Source organism: Seriola aureovittata, chromosome 24, assembly GCF_021018895.1.
Source record: "Seriola aureovittata isolate HTS-2021-v1 ecotype China chromosome 24, ASM2101889v1, whole genome shotgun sequence".
Lineage (NCBI taxonomy): Eukaryota > Metazoa > Chordata > Actinopteri > Carangiformes > Carangidae > Seriola > Seriola aureovittata.
In genome coordinates this window covers 10,816,030-10,835,092 of record NC_079387.1, presented here as the reverse complement: position 1 = coordinate 10,835,092, position 19,063 = coordinate 10,816,030, and the positions used below count along the sequence as shown (strand labels likewise).

At 43.9% G+C, this 19,063-nt stretch overlaps 1 protein-coding gene across 2 annotated transcripts; it reads right to left on the bottom strand.

Annotated features, from left to right (window-relative positions):
• Positions 1-206: 206 nt before the first annotated feature.
• On the bottom strand, positions 207-18,973 carry bin1b (bridging integrator 1b). 2 transcript variants are annotated; one of them, XM_056370928.1, is made up of 14 exons: positions 18,553-18,966; positions 11,470-11,550; positions 11,121-11,175; positions 10,631-10,725; positions 9,826-9,921; positions 9,486-9,593; positions 5,622-5,707; positions 5,443-5,518; positions 5,279-5,334; positions 4,896-4,940; positions 4,243-4,285; positions 2,008-2,061; positions 1,830-1,931; positions 207-1,532 (listed from the first exon to the last, which is right to left on the bottom strand). In XM_056370928.1, exons 1-14 carry the CDS (start codon positions 18,631-18,633, stop codon positions 1,431-1,433), a joined length of 1,080 nt encoding a protein of 359 aa, XP_056226903.1. In that variant the 5' UTR covers positions 18,634-18,966; the 3' UTR covers positions 207-1,430. The 2 variants fall into 2 exon arrangements, with proteins under 2 accessions (XP_056226903.1, XP_056226904.1); XM_056370929.1 differs by lacking the exon at positions 4,896-4,940 and having other exon boundaries at positions 18,553-18,973.
• Positions 18,974-19,063: the final 90 nt, after the last annotated feature.

The following is a 19,063-nucleotide window of genomic DNA, read 5'->3' as shown; positions in this document are numbered from 1 at the left end:
AATAATGATACAGAAGCGTAATGCATTCACTTGGGAAAAAAATCTGCTGTTTTTCTGAAATAACAAGATAATTATTAATTAATTATTATTTTCTCTAAAAAATAAAATAAATAATAAATCTAATTCAGAAAACAAGTTTTTCTCAAGTGAATGCATAAAACCTCTGTAACCCATCAGAACCAGAATAAAGTAAAAGTGAGACTGCACATGTTTCATTCATCTTTAATGTCTCTGATTTGATCCAACAGATGGTGCATTAGTTTCCACATGTTCATTGATTCCAGTGTGAAGTGGGTTTGATATTTGGTTAGAACTACTCTGGATGAACCAAACAAAGGTTTACATGTTAATGCTTTAGCCTCATGTAGCTGTTGACATTGCAGCCATGGACTCACAAGTACGCAGGAAACTAAAGAATGTGTCTCCGATACAGCAAAAGACGACAAGTCCAGTCAGATATTCCGGTCCAAGAGAGCGCAGAGCTCCAGAATCTAATTCATATGAAAAATAGTTCATTAACTGTCTCAGAGTACTGTGTCTAAATCAGTGGTAAATAGTCATAAATAGTGGTAAGTAAAGACGATGAAGGAAAAAAAATCAGCAGCTGAGTTTGATAAGGTTTTGCATTTCATGCCTCTATGAAGAGATGATTCAAAAATCAAAATAAAACCATATGTGCATTAGAAAATTTAAGCCACACGCCAAGACATGTCCTCAAAGATGGGCAATAAAAGAAATGAAAAACTACTGTTCCCTCTGATAATCCTACAAGCCCAGGAAACTGTAATAGAGTTTGACAAAGCGAGGCGGAGCCCTGCGCACATGCTGTTCTCCAGCTCTCGTCCAGGACACCTGCAGTTTTTAACATCACCATCCCACCGGGTGTCACAGTGTTTGTTGTGTTACAGAGTAAATGACAGTACAATCAAACGCTTCATGCAAGTAACTGTGAAAAGTTAATTTTCAATAACTGTTGACAAAACACAACATAAATATTTTGACATTCATACAGTACATCCATGACGTAAATCTCCGTTTGTGTTTCCTTTGAGTTCAGCAAGATATAAATTATTTAGGAATAAGAAGAAAAAAAGACAAATGAATACATTTAATTTGGGGTTTATATTTTGACATCTCAAATATTTTAGATAATCGTGCATCATTCAGGCTGTGACTCACTTCCTCTCTATCATCCTTTAACTTTGACATTTGTTTTGCATAAATGTGATGAAGAAATCAGTGGTGAGTTCACACCGACACTGGTTTCAACTGCACAAACAAATCAGTTGGTGTCATGGCCGCTGAGATGTCCCTGCACACTTCTAATCTCGCTGTTCCAATACATGTGATGACAGTTTGACTTTGTCCGTCTCAGATGAACATCCCAGGAGTTTGGGGGCGGAGAAGGGAGGAGCAGAATCTTTAGACCTTCAAATCTTCTGGGTAAAGTTTTCAGGGAAAACACCTTTGGCTGAAATATCTTTCTTCTGAAACCACTGAGACTCCTTCACTCCCATGAGCCAGCCGTCGTCCTGCAGAGACACGACACAAACCGCGAAACATTCAAACATCTCTCAAGTCCACAGCTCTGGTGAATGAGTGAGTAACAAGTAAACACGTCGAGCTTGTAATATTTGACTGTTACAAACACGTTAAATAAGTAATTCCTCTTTGAAGCTATCAAGCTTCAACTCCCGGATCACAACCGTTAGAATAACCACCTGATGTTTGTGGGTTTAGAAATAAAAGATAAAATAAAAGAGAGGAGCGGATGGTAAAGGAAGTGTCAATATAAAAGAGGAGGTAAGTTGAGTGTGTGTGTCACTGACCTGTTCATCAGGGTTGTCAAAGGCCAGAACCAGCACAACATCTCCGGTCTGCAGCTCCAGCTCGTCGCCGTCGGTGGCGGCGTAATCGTGTATCGCTTTTACCTGGAGTCGATGAAGGTTTTAATAAAACAGACGGACGGTGCATGTTGTTGTTTTTTTAAACCAAAACGAGTCTCACCTTGTAGACGAATCCTGGAGGGAGTTCGCCATCGGAGCCATTGGTCACCGAACTCTGCACCAAAAAAGAAGAGACAAGCAGAATCCAGGTTTGTTATTGAGGAGGTCAAAGACAAGGTGGAAGCAGCTGACGAGATGTGTAACGAAGAAAATCTGAAGTATGACAAAGAAAAGAGAAGAAGAGGTTTCTGTGAGGATTCTGGACTTCCAGGCTTTAACTTCAGGAGCCCACTGAGGTCCCACCTGCGCCCCCCTCCACCCAACTCTACCTGCGCCTCTTCATCATCGCCCCAGCCACCCTGTCCCACATTGGCGCCATCGTCATCCCAGTTGGGCTCGGTGTACGACTGCGCGGCGTAGACTCCGTCGTCGTTCCAGCTTTCCTGACCTTCAGCCGTCGCTGCGTCATCCCACCCGGGCTCAGTGTAGCTCTGCGCGGCGCTTTCGTTGTAATCCCAGCCTCCCTGGACTTCCTGCGGGTACTGGCGGTCGTCACGCGGCGGCTGCGGCTCTGTGGCGCTCTGCTCTTGCTGTGAGGTCGGGGTTGTGGAGCGTTGTGGTGGGTTTGGAAGCAGGAGGAGGGGGAGGTAGACGTATGGGAGTAGAGGGCAGGTACAAGAGGAGCGTTGGGTGGAAAGTGTAAAATAAAGGTCACGACCCGGGTGGAGCAGGGGATCAAGAAGCCAGAGGAGGGAGGTTTTGATGAAGAGAGGTGGAGTTGGAGAGTTTACTTCACGGTCCATAAATATGGAAAATATAGAAGGAAGAGCAGGTGTGTTTTTTCCGCTCAGGTGAACCCACTCTTACCCATGAGTCCCATGACGGCGCCTTCCGCGACGCAGTAAGAGACAAGAACACTGGTGAAAGTGTGAAGAGCTTCAAACACTCAAAAACTCAGTGTGTGTGTCTGGAGGAGTTTGATGAATTCAGATTAATATTCGTAAGTTGAACAAACAGGAAAAACAAGGAATGAATTCTAAAATCAAACACCAGCAAAATCCCTGAAATACACACCTGCCTTCATCTTCACCTTCACCACCAATAACTGTGATCAGCTGACATGCAAAGTCAGGCCATGCAGTGGATTTATTCAAACAGAACACACACACACACACACACACACACACACACACACACACACACACACACACACACACACCATGGACTGTGTTTACATGCAGACATTTGATTATTTTTCTTTGTTTGTTAATTTCCAATTTTTTTTTGGGCGTAGAAACAGTCAAATGTAAAAGATCCTCTCCGTCCTCTGTGACGTCTCAGAGCAGCAGGACCCTGAACGCCTCACGTTAGTTTGTTTAACTGCAGGTGAACACAGTCCCACCCTCCAGCTCCGACTCAACACACCCACCTTGGGATCTGGTGGAACTGTGACGGGCTGTAACACCTCCACATCCCAGTCCAGCAGGTTCACCCCTGACCAGGGCTCACACTGCTTCACACACACACACACACACACACACACACACACACACACACACACACAGTTACGGAGGGTTACTATCTGGGAGAATGAGCTCTGTAGATGTGTTCCTGTTTCATTGATCAGTGGATTATCATTAAGCAGAGCTCCAGTGGCAGGATCCAGACTCCTCGTCCCTGCTGAGTCAGTCTTGAACCTTCATATCTGTTCTACAGATGTTTCTGACTGTATACAGATGTTACGACTGATGATTTCAGTCCTGTATGTGGAGGTGGTCAGTCGGTCTGACCTGCTGTGTCGTCGTGCTTGTGGAGTCTGTGTTAGCTTCTGGCACCGAGGCGTCCTCCACCTCCACCTCCACCTCCTCCTTCTCCTTCTCCTTCTGCTTCTCCTCCTCACACACGCCGACGTGCTGCTGCTGCTGCCGCCGCAGGTCCGGAGACGGCGTCAGTCTCGGGGGAGGCCGACTGGGAGGAGGGCCGGGCCGCTGCACCACCAGGAGGGTTAAAGCAAAACCACACAACACACACACAAACACAGACGTGCACACATGCAGCGACGCAGACAGAGACGTGTTAGTACACAACATGATGGATGATGAGTGTGTTATATCATGTGTTTGAATTCACTGTCCTCCTGAAAGCTTCAGAGGCAGCAGCTCCTCTCTGATGCTTTCGTCATACAGGTGGCTCCTGTTTCACCTGTATCCAGGTGCTCCATGTCATTTTTAAGAGGTTAAGGCGACACACCATCAGGTGGTTAATGTGTGTTGGTGTTTCTGTTGTTGTGTTTTACCTTTGGTGCTGAGCTGGCTGATTCACTGTGGTTGGTTTCATCACTGAGGGAAAGAAAAAGAGGGAGGATACGAGCGTGAACACAGGGAGAAAAGAACTGATGGAGGAGAGAAGAGGAAGAGTCAGCAGATGAAAGGAAGTGTCACATCTCAGAAACATGGCCGACATCTCACTCAGAGCAAGACATGCACGTGCACGTGCACGGCACAAACAGAGAGTTATTGTCAGGTAGAAAAACCTCAAACAAAGAAAAATCTCACAGCAAATAAAGATTAATGATTTTATTCTTGTGAAATTTGACTTTCTTCTTTAATCACAACTTTTCTCTCAACGGTTTTTGTTCTCAAACATTACAACTTGTAAAATACTCCCTACTTTCCTAAACACTCTTATTTTGAAGGGTTTATACTGAAGGTACTTTTGAATGTGTGAAAAGATCTTTGATTCATATAAAGCAGAAAAATCCTTTTATATCATCATCAGATTTTATATTCTGAGATCGATCACAGCCAAACTAAACGTTAGAGACTTTCTTCATGGAGCCAAACCTGAGCGTCTGGACTTTAAATTCCCTCGCAGCCACAAACCAACAGCAGCAAAGCGAAAAACATGCTCAGCCAATGAGGAGCCAAGAAGATTGAAGCAGATTTTTACCTCTTCGCACCGTCTCCTGTCTTGGCTGCTGCAGTACCACCTTTTCTGCAGCAGGGGGCGGTGTGAGGGAAATTACTCTCATCTGTTTTACATGGTGAATATTTTAAATCTAAAGCGTTTGAACCATGGAAGGATTATCTGACAGGCCCCGGGGTCCGAGTGGTGAGGGGCCCATGAACCAGAGATTCTTACAAGTTTGACGTGACAGACTCTCAGTGGGAGTGTCCTGGGGAGTCCCAGGGGCCCTTTGCCTCATAATCCGTCCATGGCTTCATCTAAATGTGTGTGTGTGTGTGTGTGTGTGTGTGTGTGTGTGTGTGTGTGTGTGTGTGTGTGTGTGTGTGTGTGTGTGTGTGTGTGTGTGTGTGTGTGTGTTGACTTACTTGAGCACCCGCTGCTCCTCCAGTTTGGTCATGATGTCGTTCAGGTTTTGACTGAGCTGCGGAGACACACAGAGCCGATAAATATCACTGATTGATCAAATATACTCAATCAATCAATCAATCAATCAATCAATCAATCGGTTCCATCAGTTTGATTGAATCACCTTGCCCATTTCTTTGTGGAACTTCTCCTGATGACCTGCCAGGCCCTGGAATGTGTTAACATAGACGCCAACACGACTGCGCGCGCACACACACACACGCACACACATTTTGAAATATTTGGATCAAGTCGTCACAGAAGATTTTGTTGAGTTGACTCTAAAATGAAAACGTGTCTCACTTGTCCCACAGTGCTGGAAGCTCGTCTTGTAACTCCACGTTCAGCTCCTCAAAAATCTTCTGAGCTCGACCCAGCTCTTCCTCCGCCTACACACACACACACACACACACACACACACACACACACACACACACACACACACACACACACACACACACACACACACACACACACTCTGAGTATATTAATCTATACATCTACTGTGTCTGTAATCCACATGGTTAAAGACAGACAGTTTTCCATGAGCACACGTGCATGCAGACAAACACACACAGGGTTTAATAACTACAGACATGTGAACGCTGTGAGGCGTTCAAAGACACAACAAGACTGTAAACAGCAGTTTGTTTGGGGGTCAGATTATAGTGAGGCTCTCTGCACATGATGAGCAGCAGATCAGGTGACCTCAGACAATCTGCCTCAACGTCATAAAGGTCTTCTTTCAGTCTGACGGTTGTTCACGATATAATGAAGGTTTTCTTTAAGTCTGACACCATTAAAGTGAATGAGAAACTGTCCTCAGACTTTTGGACCCAGTGTTTCTTCTCAGTAAAATCAGTTCATTCTCACGTATTCTGGACAACAACGCATGACGACATCACGTACGTTGTAAATCTTAAATATATAGTTTATAAAGAACAATAAAATCCCAAATAATAAACTAAACTAACTTCAACGTTGTCACGTTGTAAATAAGCCGCATTTTAAGGCCAGGGCTGGAGGTTTCCCGCCGAGCAGCTTTGGCAACTTAGTGATTTCTCGCGAGACTTCGCGACTTTTAAAACCCCGTAGCTACTTTTCTTGATAAAAGCCGGTAGTGACATGTAGAGACTCTCTGGACAGACTTCATGTCCTCTCCTCAGTGAAGGAGATCTGATGCGGGACAGAGCAGCAGCACTTTCAGCCGACCAATCAGCAGCCAGACAAAGACGTGAACGGGACCTGAAGACCCCATTGATTTTACTCTAAACGGAGGTTTTCTCCTGAGATACATTAGAATTATTGCTAAAATAGTGTCGGCCGATATAATCACATCATATTATTATAGTAACTACCTGATGGAGAATCATACATAAATATCCAACATTATTATTCACACTAAATTACATAAATGATGAAAACAGAGAAAACAGCAGCTTGAGTCAGGAGTCGCAGTCTACGTACCCACGCGCGTACGCTCGCTGCAACGTGCGTAGGCACGCACGTATGCGTGAGTACGTTGCAGCAGCGTTTAGATCCTTTGAATTAGCTACGTCAGATTCCAGATTTCTCATCCTTGTGCCTTTGATCAGCTGTATCAAAGGCACAAGGTACGTGAAGGAAACCAAGAGTTTTCCTGCTTGTTAGTCATTGTACTCAAGACCTCACCAGAGACACACACGTTTATCAGAGCATCCACTTCCAAGATACGTTTTCTTCTGTGATGGAGAACAATTCATGTCAAGGCTCAGCTGCTGCTGTTCTTGGAGCCATTCCCAACTTGTCCACTGCTCGTCCCGGTGGATTCACTTCTTTCCCCCCTGGTGTCACACGAATCCTTGTTCAGCCAGGCCCCTCTACAATCATCCTGGAGTTACCAAGCAAAGAGTTCGATTCTCCTGCCTCCAGCTGTCAAGCCACACCAGAGAAGACCACCCACTCTGCTGACTCTCCTTCCTCTGGCTTTGAAGCCGTCGCTGAGACTGTGGACAAGACCAAGCTGTTTGTGACCCTGCTGACCCTGAGACTGCTCACTAAGTGCCGTGTCCTGGACATCTGCACGGAGGAAGAGCTGGCCACCTACGCCAAACGACTGGTGAACCAGACGCTGCAGGGCCTCACCGTGAGAGACGGCTTCTGCCCAGATGAAAATGACATCAAAAAGATCTGCAGGGCCGTCATCAAGGATCTCACCAAGAAGCTTGGCGGGAAGAGCTCTCTGAACTTTGTAATGCTGTCAGAGCAACCAAGCGTGGAAGCAGTCATCGTCAAGTCCTTACAAGCCAACATCGCTAAGTACTCGACTGTGTCTGCAAGCAAGAAAACACGTAGATGGAGAGAACTCCTCTGGCCCGCCATGAATGTCATCACCGCTTGTGGCCTGTTCTTCTTGGCCGCAATCTTTCTGTAAACTCCTGAAGGTGGCACGGTGGGGCAGCGGCTAGCACTGTTGCCTCACTGTTGCCGGTGTCAAAGGACAGGCTAATGCTGGTGAACAGCCCTGGCCTGTCTCCTGTCACTAGTTTACACTGTGCCACACAGGGGGGAACTGGGCTCACTGCTGGTTCTGGCCTGGTTACTGAGGCCAGGACCACCACTGGACCCAGTTCCTCCCTGTCCTGGCGTGGGTTTTCCTCCGGGTCCTCCGGTTTTTCCCACACTCTAATTCAAACTCTAATTTGGACAATAAAATCATTCAATTAGATACTTTTGATTCCTGAATGGACTTCTTCTTAGATATAATCATATGACATGACATATATAATATTTCCTAATCATATTTATCCATGTTGAATATTGATCACACAGTATGAGAGTAACTTATTTTAAATCTTAATCTGCAAAGAACATTTTAACTCATTTAAATGTAGAAAATATAGTGGAGAAAAAGTTCAATATTTTAAATATGAAGTAAAGCACAAAATGTGTTTGTAAAATCTTAACTTAAGGTGTTTGTGCAATGGTTTAAATGACTTTAAGTGATTTCTTAAATATGAGACCAAAATAATAAGAAAACCTTAAATACTTAAATGAGCATTTTAATGAAACCTTAAGGATCAAATAAGGGTCTTTCTTACAACTATTTTTATTTTAAGGAATCTTTAACTCAGATCTTGAGGAAAATCTTAACAGAATGAAGTTTACTGTACCACAGTCCGGCTCAAGAACTAAACTGCAGAAGAATTTAAATGTGTATCAGAAGTCTGACTGTTTGTTCCATCTACGACACAGTCGACGTCTGTCTTTGTGAAACCGGCCCCAGGTGGGCGTCATCCAGGCATCTGGGGTTTTGAACCTCTGACCTTTGAACCCTTGTATCTCCAGAGTTGGCGACTTACTGGGAATCACATGCACATCACATTCACACGCCTGCACACAAGTTGAAGTAATGACATCACATGTAAAAAAAAACGGGATAAAAACACCCTAGATGTTCATCAGCGCCCCCTAGAGGCAGAATATCATGTGCAGAGAGCCCGCAGAGGGGTGGGGGGGCTGGTTAACAGTTTTGGGTTGAGGAGGGGAGGGGGGGGGGTGTCAGCGATGAACCAGAGTTTCACCTGGTTGTAGGAGAGGTTAGTCTGAGCCACCTGGTGGGCTGATATCAAACCCTGAGCCCAGCTGGGAGCCGCCATCTCCAACAGGGCTGCTGGCTAACCACACACACCATGCAAGAGAGAGAGAGGGAGAGAGGGAGAGAGAGAGAGAGAGAGAGAGAGAGAGAGAGAGAGAGAGAGAGAGAGAGAGAAGAGAGAGAGAGAGAGAGAGAGAGAGAGAGAGAGAGAGAGAGAGAGGGAGAGAGAGAGAGAGAGAGAGAGAGGTGGAAAGAAAAGGAAGATTTGGTGTAAAACAGAGACAAAGACAAAAAGCAAACAAGAACAATTCAAGACAAACGCAAAAATATTAATTAGCATTTAGTTCATGTTCCAGCTGCCAGTTTTGATTAACACAGACTGCAGGTTAAGGTGGTATGAACTGTCCATGCACCAATAATAACCAATACCACCTTAAAAAGTCAGAAATATTCCTTTAAACTTCAGTATAAAGCACCACACACACAAACAATTCATTAGATTACATAACTGTGGATGGACACACACACACACACACAGACACACACACACACACACACACACACACACACACACACACACTCGTGGTCACCTTGGCGATCTTGGCCTCGTCCTTCTTCTTCCCTTTCTGTAAGGAGGCGAAGTGATGCCTGGCGCTGTCAAAGTCCACCATCTTCCTGTCGCGCTTCGCTATGCGAGCCTGACAAAATATATTACAGAATAAAAGCCTTTTCTTCAGCACCACAAACACACATTCTGGTTTTATAAAACACAGTTTTAATGGTTTAAAAATGTTTTATTGTGACGTAACTTCCCTCTTTCTGCAGCTCAACAATCATTGTTTATTTTCTAAATATTTACAGGGAGATATCCAACCAAAACCTTTCAAAATAAAACTCAAAATGACACACACAGAGTAGAAACATACTGACCTTAATGTCAGGAAACTGAGTCAGGTACGTGTCCAGACACACCAGAGATTTGTCGGTGATGTTCTGGTGGTAGTCTAACCACAGAGTGTCTGTGTCCTGAAACACACAAGCCAACACCACCATTTATAAAACCGCTGCTCCACCACTATCACCACCGTACACTGTGTTTTCACACTGCTGCACTGAACGACAGGCGATCCCATCAGACAGTCCAACTCTAGTTTCATCTGATGTTCAGAGCCAGAAAGCCTGGTCAGTGCAGTCATGTGTACAGTCCAGCAAAGTGAAAGCATCTCTACCAGCTGTGACACAGCTCCACAGTGAAGACAGGAGTCTGCTCTACGACAAACTGAACATGTCTACTTCCTCTACTGCAGAGCTGAACCAGTGTTCCCCACACGCTGCATCACAAAGCTGCTGCTGCTCGGTGAGATACACTGGAAGCATTTTACCTCCAGGTTATTGTCCATCTCCTTCTCTATCATCTCCTTCAGGGCGGAAGGAGAGAGGCATGCAGTCGAGAAAAACAAAGTGATAGCAGGTAGAAAAAGAGGGAAAAAGACATGGGAGCATGAGCCACACCTCTTCACACACACGCTGTTTAAGATGAACGACAAGGAAGCATCAACATCAGTGTCTTCAGACTCAATGTGAAAAACAAACATTTTCCTCTTTCCTACAGTTTTCAAATGTACAAATCGTCCTTTACGTCACTTAACGAGACGAGCTAACGGACAGTTTTTGGATTTCAAGCGGAGACCAGCCGAGGTGGGAAGCGTGAACTGAAACCGTTCCCTGGTCTCACCTCTGCCAACGTGTCCATCTCCTCTTTGCCGAACCAGTCGGGTTCGTACATGTCGGCCAGACAGTCCTGCAGCCGCCGCGACGCATCGTGCAGAGCTGAAACACAAACGCACAGAGAGATATAGGTCTGTATATCATATGTTAACGAGGTAACGAGTGACTGACAGGCTGTAAAAATGAAGAAAACTTCAAATAAAAACTTTAAATTTACACCTTGTTCTTTACAACTGTCGTCTGTTCAGCACAGTCGTCTTTATTTGAACCACGAGAACATGACTTTCATGTGGAAATATGGAGCGAGGCAGGTCAACAACATTATCTCTACATATTAAAAACACTGGAATCAGCCCGTGAAATAATCGTGTGTGTGAGTTTTGATTGTGGAAGCTGAGCTTTAAAAGCTGCACCAGGTGAAACGTCACTTCCTGCCTCTGTGCTTTAATCGCAGTCGACCATCTAAACACAACACAGACGCCCACAAACACACTCACTCTTCACTGCCGTCACGTAGCCTTTCAGGTCTTTCTGCAGTTTGGTGCCTTCTGCCTGAAAGAGCAAAAGAAAACACGATGAAGATGAAGATGGAGATGAAGATGGAGGACTGAGAGCTAGAATAACAGAGATCTGACACTTTTCCATTTCAACAAAAATCTATTTCCACATGGACATTTTAGGTTTTTCTGTTAATCCAGTGTAATCTCCTCCGGTGACCTCGGTGTAATGAAACCTGCTTTAAGGTAACATGTGACAGGTGACATGTGACAGGTAACATGTGACAGGTGACATGAGCCACTTGTCCTGAAAGACGAGTGAACGGAGAAAAAGAAAACGGCTCCCGACCATCTGCTTGTTGAAGTTGGCCAGCATCTCCTCGAAGGCAGCATCTCGGGTCTCGTCTGCTTTGCCGAGCTTCTGCAGAACCTGCGGAGGAGACGAGACACAGGTACGACATCATCCGTCTGCTCTCATTTCACTCCAGGTGCTTTGTTCACATCTATAACTGGAGGCAAGGATTCGTCTATTCTCAGGCTGCCTGTCAGAGCCATGTGTCTGCAGCGAACACCAGCTCTGTGTGTGTGTGTGTGTGTGTGTGTGTGTGTGTGTGTGTGTGTCAGGATATGGAGGTTAAAGGTCAAAGCCTCACTGACCTGCTGACACATGTAAAGAGGTCATTTACAGTATGACAGGAAAAATGCTGCTCCGTCAAAATAAGAGTTTGATTATTTCAGAAATATTTTGACCAAACTTCACTGATGACGCAGGTGGAAACAGAGTCTGTGCAGAACCTCAGTCCTGAGAGCAGGTCCGATCAGGTCACATGATTAGAACCAGCCGTGTGATTGGTCCAGAGATCAACATATTTTCAGTACATTACTTTTATATTATTTGTTATTACACGTTATAATTTCATTATACTATTTTGTTAATCTTATTAATGTTGTATCTATTTTTTACATTCTTTACATTTTATAGGTTATTTTTATACTTATTTATTTCATTTGTAGTTTTTGTTTTCATTTTTTTTTAAGATTCGAAATTCTTTTATTTCTTCTCTCTTTACATATTTTATTCTGTATTAGATTGTCTTATTTTTAACTTTTCATTTTCATGTTGAATGTTATTTTCATTATGTTGTAGCAGTCAGATTTCAGTATCATCAGCTCATTTTGTCATCACTGATATCAATCATCACATCCGCACATACAGTATTTCATCTGCGTCTCACTGACTCCAGCAACTGATGGAGGGATGAGAGACAGAGGAGAAATCCAGAAGTTGGTTTTGTGGTCGTTAGTTGGACAAGGTCACCGATGACTAATCTGATCAGATGACTGACTGCGAGCACATGGACGCGCCTCCAACACCAACACCACCACCACCACCTGCCGCCCTAATCCTGTGACGGATACACAAACCACCATCAACATGTCGGAGGGGACTTCCCCACTGCTGCAACACACACACACACACACACACACACACACACACACACACACACACACACACACACACACACACACCTGCTCAGTGAGCGTCCACACTCAGTCCATTTATAGCTTTTACAGGAAATACATCAACCTACTTCAGTACAAGTTTCATCAGCTGAAACTTCGAGACTAAAAACACTCGTTCTGCTGTGAAATGATTGATCATCATTATTGACTGTTAACACTGTGGGAGCTGCTTTAACGACTTTATATACAGTTGAGTCCAGGACTAAACTGTATATATAGTAGATAAGTGACCAACCTGGGGGTCGGGCCCCTCCACAGGGTCACCACATAAATCTGAGAGGTCGTCACATGATTCATGGGAGAGGAAAAAAGAAAAAACAAAGCTCATTTTTTAGATTTTTCTTTAATCTTTGCTTCTCCTTTTTTTTAAACATTAGATAATTCGACCAAAATGCACCGAATAAATAAAGCTTATTGTATTTGTTATTATTAATTAAACTCAGGTTTTTAAATTCAGTTGTAGGCCTGAGTTTGGACTTTATCCTCTGCGGCGTCTCTGCACGTCATTGTGTTGCAGTCAGATGTTTCGTGGTGCATTCAGGTGATCCTCCTTAAGTCTGGAAAGATCACGTGACCACGACATATTCACCTGTGCATTTATGTGTTATTCATACTGTAAATTCAGGTACGATGGAACAGTGTGTGGAATAGAGCACCACTGTAGTGTGTGCGTGTGTGTGTGTGTGTGTGTGTGTGTGTGTGTGTGTGTGTGTGTGTGTGTTCACAAAAAGCCGTAGCTGCCGGTGTTCAATTTCAACCCCCAAAAATACACACACCAGTTTGTGGGGTATTAAGAGTGATGAGAGGGAGGCCAGGGGGAGGGAAGGTGGGGCTATAGATAGATACACCCTCCCTACACACACACACACACACATATCTGAGCCCAGCCCACAGCAGTGAGGCATGCTGGGAGTCCAGGGAGGGAGGGACAGGTGTTCAGGGCAACTTCGAGGTTTGATAATTTTGGATTCGAGTTACTGAACTTAGAGAGTTGTAAAAATATCTGCTCTTTCTTTTTAGTGTTGAGAACGTGTTCATTTTTCATAAAGTCCTACTTTTTACAGTGTTGAGTTACTGACTTTATATTATAAAACTAATAATAATGTTGTAGAATTTCAAAGAACAGAAAATATATATTTCTTTAGACTGTTATCTGTCACGTCAGCCAATAAAATAAAATGTCTAGAGTATAATCTTTCAGGATATTGAAGGCTAAATTATGAACTGCCTTAAATTAAATATCTTTTTATCTTATGTTTATATTACTGTTATATATCTAAGTAGTGTGAATATGAGAAAACAAGATTATATAAGATTAAATAATTTTCAAAGTAAATTATATAAGTGGGGGGGGGGGGCAGGTTGAGGATTTTGGGGGGTAAGACCTTTGGGTGCTGGGGGGGGGGGGTAGTGTCATGGGGTCCTGCCTCTTTGACTCGCAGCACCACACCGGGTCTCCAGCTGCTTTCTAAAGGGCACCACCTCCTCCTCCATCACAACCACACTCATCTGGATTCCTCCGAGGGAAATCTTCCCAGCATGCTCAGCAGCACAGCTGACGTTACGACCACGGTGACACCCAGAGGAGGCTCGGGATTATTGTGTCAGCTGGTCTGAAACCATTGATATCTTACAGTGAAATATGAAGCTGCCTCAGCCTGAACGGCACAAATGTCATCGATTACTCATTCATTCATTTCAAACTGAATCCCAGAGGCTACTCGTTACTTTTAAAAGTAATCAGATTACTGTGACGCGTTGCTCATTATGTTGAGAAAACGACAACACTAGTGGCGTCATGTGACTCTAAGATCCCACAGAAAATAAGTGCAGTAAACTCACCCGTCTGATAAAAATCACAACAGTTGCAGGTTAGCAACCTTTAAAGCTGCACTATTTTTACCTGAACAATGGATCGAATGACAGTGTGATGTGACAGGTGCTGCTGCTGGCAGCGAACCCACAGAGAACTTCAACCTGAGCTGAATGTGCAGCTCCGCAGAGTTTTCTCGCCTCTTTCAGCTCATTCATTTGGTTTGACAGTCACTCGTCTTTTCAGAGAAAAAGCTGCATTAAAGCCACTGTCCACTGACCCGGGAGGTGGTGGAGACCAAACACAGAGCTAAAAGAGAGGAAACACTGGACAAAAAAAAAACTAATAATATGATGAGAATAGTCACATTTTGTTAGGGAGTCGTAAAAACCCACGTAAACATGAACGAGCTCAGCCTCATCTCATTGTGAAGCTCCTGCTGCTGCTGAGCAGGTCGGAGGCGGCAGAGGAAAGAGTGAGTGAGTGTGGAGTTGAACGAGGTGAGGGGTGGAGGGCAGCGTGCCAGCAGACAGACAGCTGAAGCCGGCTCTCCCCCTCCTCCACCTCCAGCGGCCTTCAGAGGGAAGATGATACTCTGACCTTCCTCTACGCTACCAGCACTCCAACCTGAACGCCTCAGTATCGCCTCAGAGTTTCTGTCAGACGGCCTCCAGAATGAAGCGTTTTTCTTGCTTTTGATGGATAAGAAACCTTGAATTCCCTGTGTGCGATTCCTGGATTTTCAAGGTTTTGAGATATATGTCAATGCCTGTTAACCTGGGCCATAGACAAGACTTTAGATATGACCTCAGTATTTCTAAATTCCACAAGTTATTATGTCACAATAACCTCCAAAAATCTCCATATATATATGGCTATTGTCTGGCTTTTAATGCCTTTAAAGTAGCACGATCTACAAGCTTCCTCATAATGTTGAGGGATTGAATCCGAGCAACAACCTCTGAGATCTGTTAAATAACATCGACACATTCTTCATGATTGGCAACATTTTTTCCATCTTAAATCAACATTATGACAAATTCTGGTGAATAAAACTTCCTAATATTCCCTGAAAAGAGCTAAAAATGTCCTCAAAACACCAGGCAGATGTTTTCAAAACTTCCTCCAGGGAATCCTGGTAAAAAAAAAAAAAGGGAATGCATATTTCACTTCCCTCCAGGTCTGAGAGCAAACTTCTCCTACATTAAGGACGTGGGCTTTTTCATTCAGAGGTGAGCTACAGTGGCAGCAGCTGCTATTTAAAGTTCATTCATGGTGCTCCTGAGATGATTGATCGGGCTCGACGGACAGGAAGCAGCAGGAAGACAGACCAACAAACAGGAAGTCGTTCACTGCAACGGTCCCACAAACCTTTACAGTCGGGGAAATGAGCTGACTTGCTTTCTATCTAAAGTGAGATGGTGATCAAACAGGTTGAGGTTAACCATTTAAAATAGTTGGTTAATGTCAGGGCTCAGTGTCCTGCATAAAAGCCAGATGTGCTACACATCAGTCCACCACCCTGAACTCCACCCTCCCCACACACAGAGCACAACACTCACTGTCAATGGATGCAAGCATTGTAGATGTAATTAATATGGATGCTGGTTGCCAGGTTTGGTGCCACTGTGAGACTGAAATCTGTTTATTAGCTGGAGATGCTGCACATAAGTAGAGGGCGGATGGATACACTGATGTTTGTCAAGAAATAGTTCCAGCACCTATATGTCTGATGGTTAAATGACAACAACATGCATGTTGTTAATGAGCGCGCTTCAGGGGTGTTGAAACTGCGGGTGAATTTTTTGCAGCTTCCTCCTGATTTAAACAAGCTATTTGTAAGTTTGTGCTATCGCTACATAGCTAACGTTAGCATTAGCAGCTGTTTACTCACCAGTGCAGAAGCATCAGCATCAAACTTCATTCCTTTACTCACCAACAGCTGTCTCCAGCGGTGGAGAGGAATGACAGTGTTAACTCTTGTCTCTATCACGTCTTTTCTGCTACTGACGTCAGCATGCTAACCAGCTAGCCCCGGCCCGCCTGAACACTCGGCTAGCGGCTAACTTTAGCCTCCAAACTGCCCTGGAGACGTATTATAACCTCTTGTCTTATAGAGACAACATGGCTGAAGTTCTTGTCAAGCGACAATCAACACCACCTGCTCCCGACAAGAAAGCACGTTCGGCGGCAGAGAAAACTCACAAACATCCCTTTTCAGCCCTTAAGCTAAATTAAGCTAAGCTAAAATAAGCTAATGCACACCTGACTTCCGTACAGAGCATACGTAACACACAGACTCCTCGCGCTCGGAAATAAACAAACATTTCCCCTAATTTAACCAACCCTTACGGAAGAGTAACATATGCTCTTTTTGTCTGAATTATTTCAGAAAAACTGGATTTTATTTTATTTATTTTTTATTTTATTTTTTACTTTTCTCTAAAAATAAAAATTACAAAATAAATACAAAATCCAGTTTTTCTAAAATAACGTGATAATTATCTCGTTATTTCAGAAAAACTGGATTTTATTGAATTTTTTAAAAAACTTTTCTCTTAAATAATAAAATCCCGTTTTTTAAAACAGCAGATTTTTTCTTTAAGTGAATTCATTACGCTTCTGACATGTAGCAGAAAACAATAATTAATTTTATTCAAAGAAATAAAATATAACTTTTTTAATTTAGAAATTAAGCTAAGTATGTGCAGCTGCCACCAGGAAGCGGAGTGGGGTGGGGTGAGGTGGTCTGTTCTGGGTTTAAACTGGAACACACAGACCGACCAGTAAACACAGACACTAACAGACTGGTTTAAAAGGTAAATCTCCTCCTGGTGTTGCACTCAGGTGATTAGAGGGTAAAACCTCGGCAGGCTTAAGCAACAAGAGTGATTAGGACAATAATAACTCAGAGAGAGACACAGAGCTGGACACAGACTGTCGATCAGGTTTCATTCCGTCACTTTTAGAGCTCCTCTGCAGCCTGATGGAGGAGCCATGTTCAGGTTTTACTCTGGTTAGTGTCTTTCTTTACATGTGTCACAGCTGTGGCTGTTGTCACGTGACTTCCTGTATCTCAGGTTCTTTTTAATAATGTTTTAGTGGAACAAACAGGAGTAAAGCAGCAACACGAATCACGATCACACCTGATTTTAATACTAAACATGTCAAGGAAGAACCATTTTCATTGGCCCCCTCTAGTGGAAAACCTCCGCCCTGCAGCTGGTTTCAGGACCAGTGTCTTGCTCAAGGACACTTCAGCAGAGTGCTGAGCCTCTGATAACCCCCCCCCACACACACACACCAACACACACATACAATGAAACAAGTGCCAGATTGTTTTATTTTTAAACTGCAGGAAACCCAATTAGAAAAGGTTAAAACAAGGTACTTTCCCCTTAATTTACATACAAATCCCTTATGATTGTGAGGTTGCAGCACCTTTAAGGGTTTTTAAGGGTTGAAATAGCATGAAAGACAAACTTTGCACCTTAAATGTTTTATCAGATTAGATTAACTGTGGCTTACTTGTTGACACATGGTTGATGTTTGGGGTTAAGGTACGAGGTGGGGATAATACCCCTTAAACTACACTGAAAATCCATTAAAATGATCTTAATAGATAAAAAATCCCCTTGAAGTTTCACCATGAATTAAGGCCCTTTTTACTTATTTTATGAAACTGAAAACTACAAACTGTCAGTAACGTCATGGTATTTTAGGGATTTGGTTTAGGACACTTCATGACACTTATTTAAGGTGGTATTAATGGGTTTTCTGTCCAGTTTTAAGATGGAAAACTGAAAGACAGTCTTGAATTCAGGTGTAAACTCACGGTTGGTTTTGTGTCTTGTTAAATGACACAGGGCGGAACCCTCATTAGAAGTTCAGGTAAAGGTGAATTCAGAGACTTGTCCATTAAAAGCCTTTGAGATACTTGGTTTTATCACAGTGTTTTAAAGATCCCAGTAAGAAGCTTGTTGCAGCAGCATTAACTGCTGAATGAAGTTGTGTCTGAAGGTAAAATGTGGAGGGATCCGGTTACACGGCGGCAGTGGGACACCGTGTCCCGCTGCTATGTGAGCCTGGTCTTACCTTCTCCTGCGCTCTGGTGAGTCTCTTCTGGACGTTGATGGCCAGTTTCCCGGCGGTGACCCCTTTCCCTATCTCGGCCATGTCGCGAGGTGTGGCGGGCTCCCCGGTGAGTGTCAGGACCAGCGAGGAAGAGGAGAGGCGGAGGGAGAAATGGAAACCGACGGTGCGTAAAACCCCTCCGGAGGGCGACTTGGCTCGCTGCGCGTAACTCTAATCCCGGTGACAGCTTCTTAAAGGTGCAATGCGTAATTTAATCCGGGTTATGTGGCCAAACAAAACAAAAGCAAACAGAAAAGCAACAAAAAGCAGGTGGAGTTTGGGGAAGAGCGCAGAGGGCCAGACTCAGAAATCGTCCCGTTCTCGGCTCTGACTCTTAATTGATGGAGACTTGAGCTGGATATGGAGAGATATTATGTTTCCTCCTCAGTCTTCCTCTTAAAGGCGCAGCAGCCTGTTATTATTAGCAGACAACTGTTGCATACATGCAACTGGTGTGTCGCTGTCTTTACGC

Bases quoted from the DNA above. Each gene is read 5' to 3' on its own strand.
- bin1b (XM_056370928.1), bottom strand. From the start codon at position 18,633: ATGGCCGAGATAGGGAAAGGGGTCACCGCCGGGAAACTGGCCATCAAC. The intron at 9,594-9,825 runs GTCAGTATGTTT...ATATTTTGTCAG, and splicing joins CTCAGTTTCCTGACATTAAG to GCTCGCATAGCGAAGCGCGA. The intron at 4,941-5,278 runs GTAAGTCAACAC...CCCCTGCTGCAG, and splicing joins GAGGAGCAGCGGGTGCTCAA to AAAAGGTGGTACTGCAGCAG.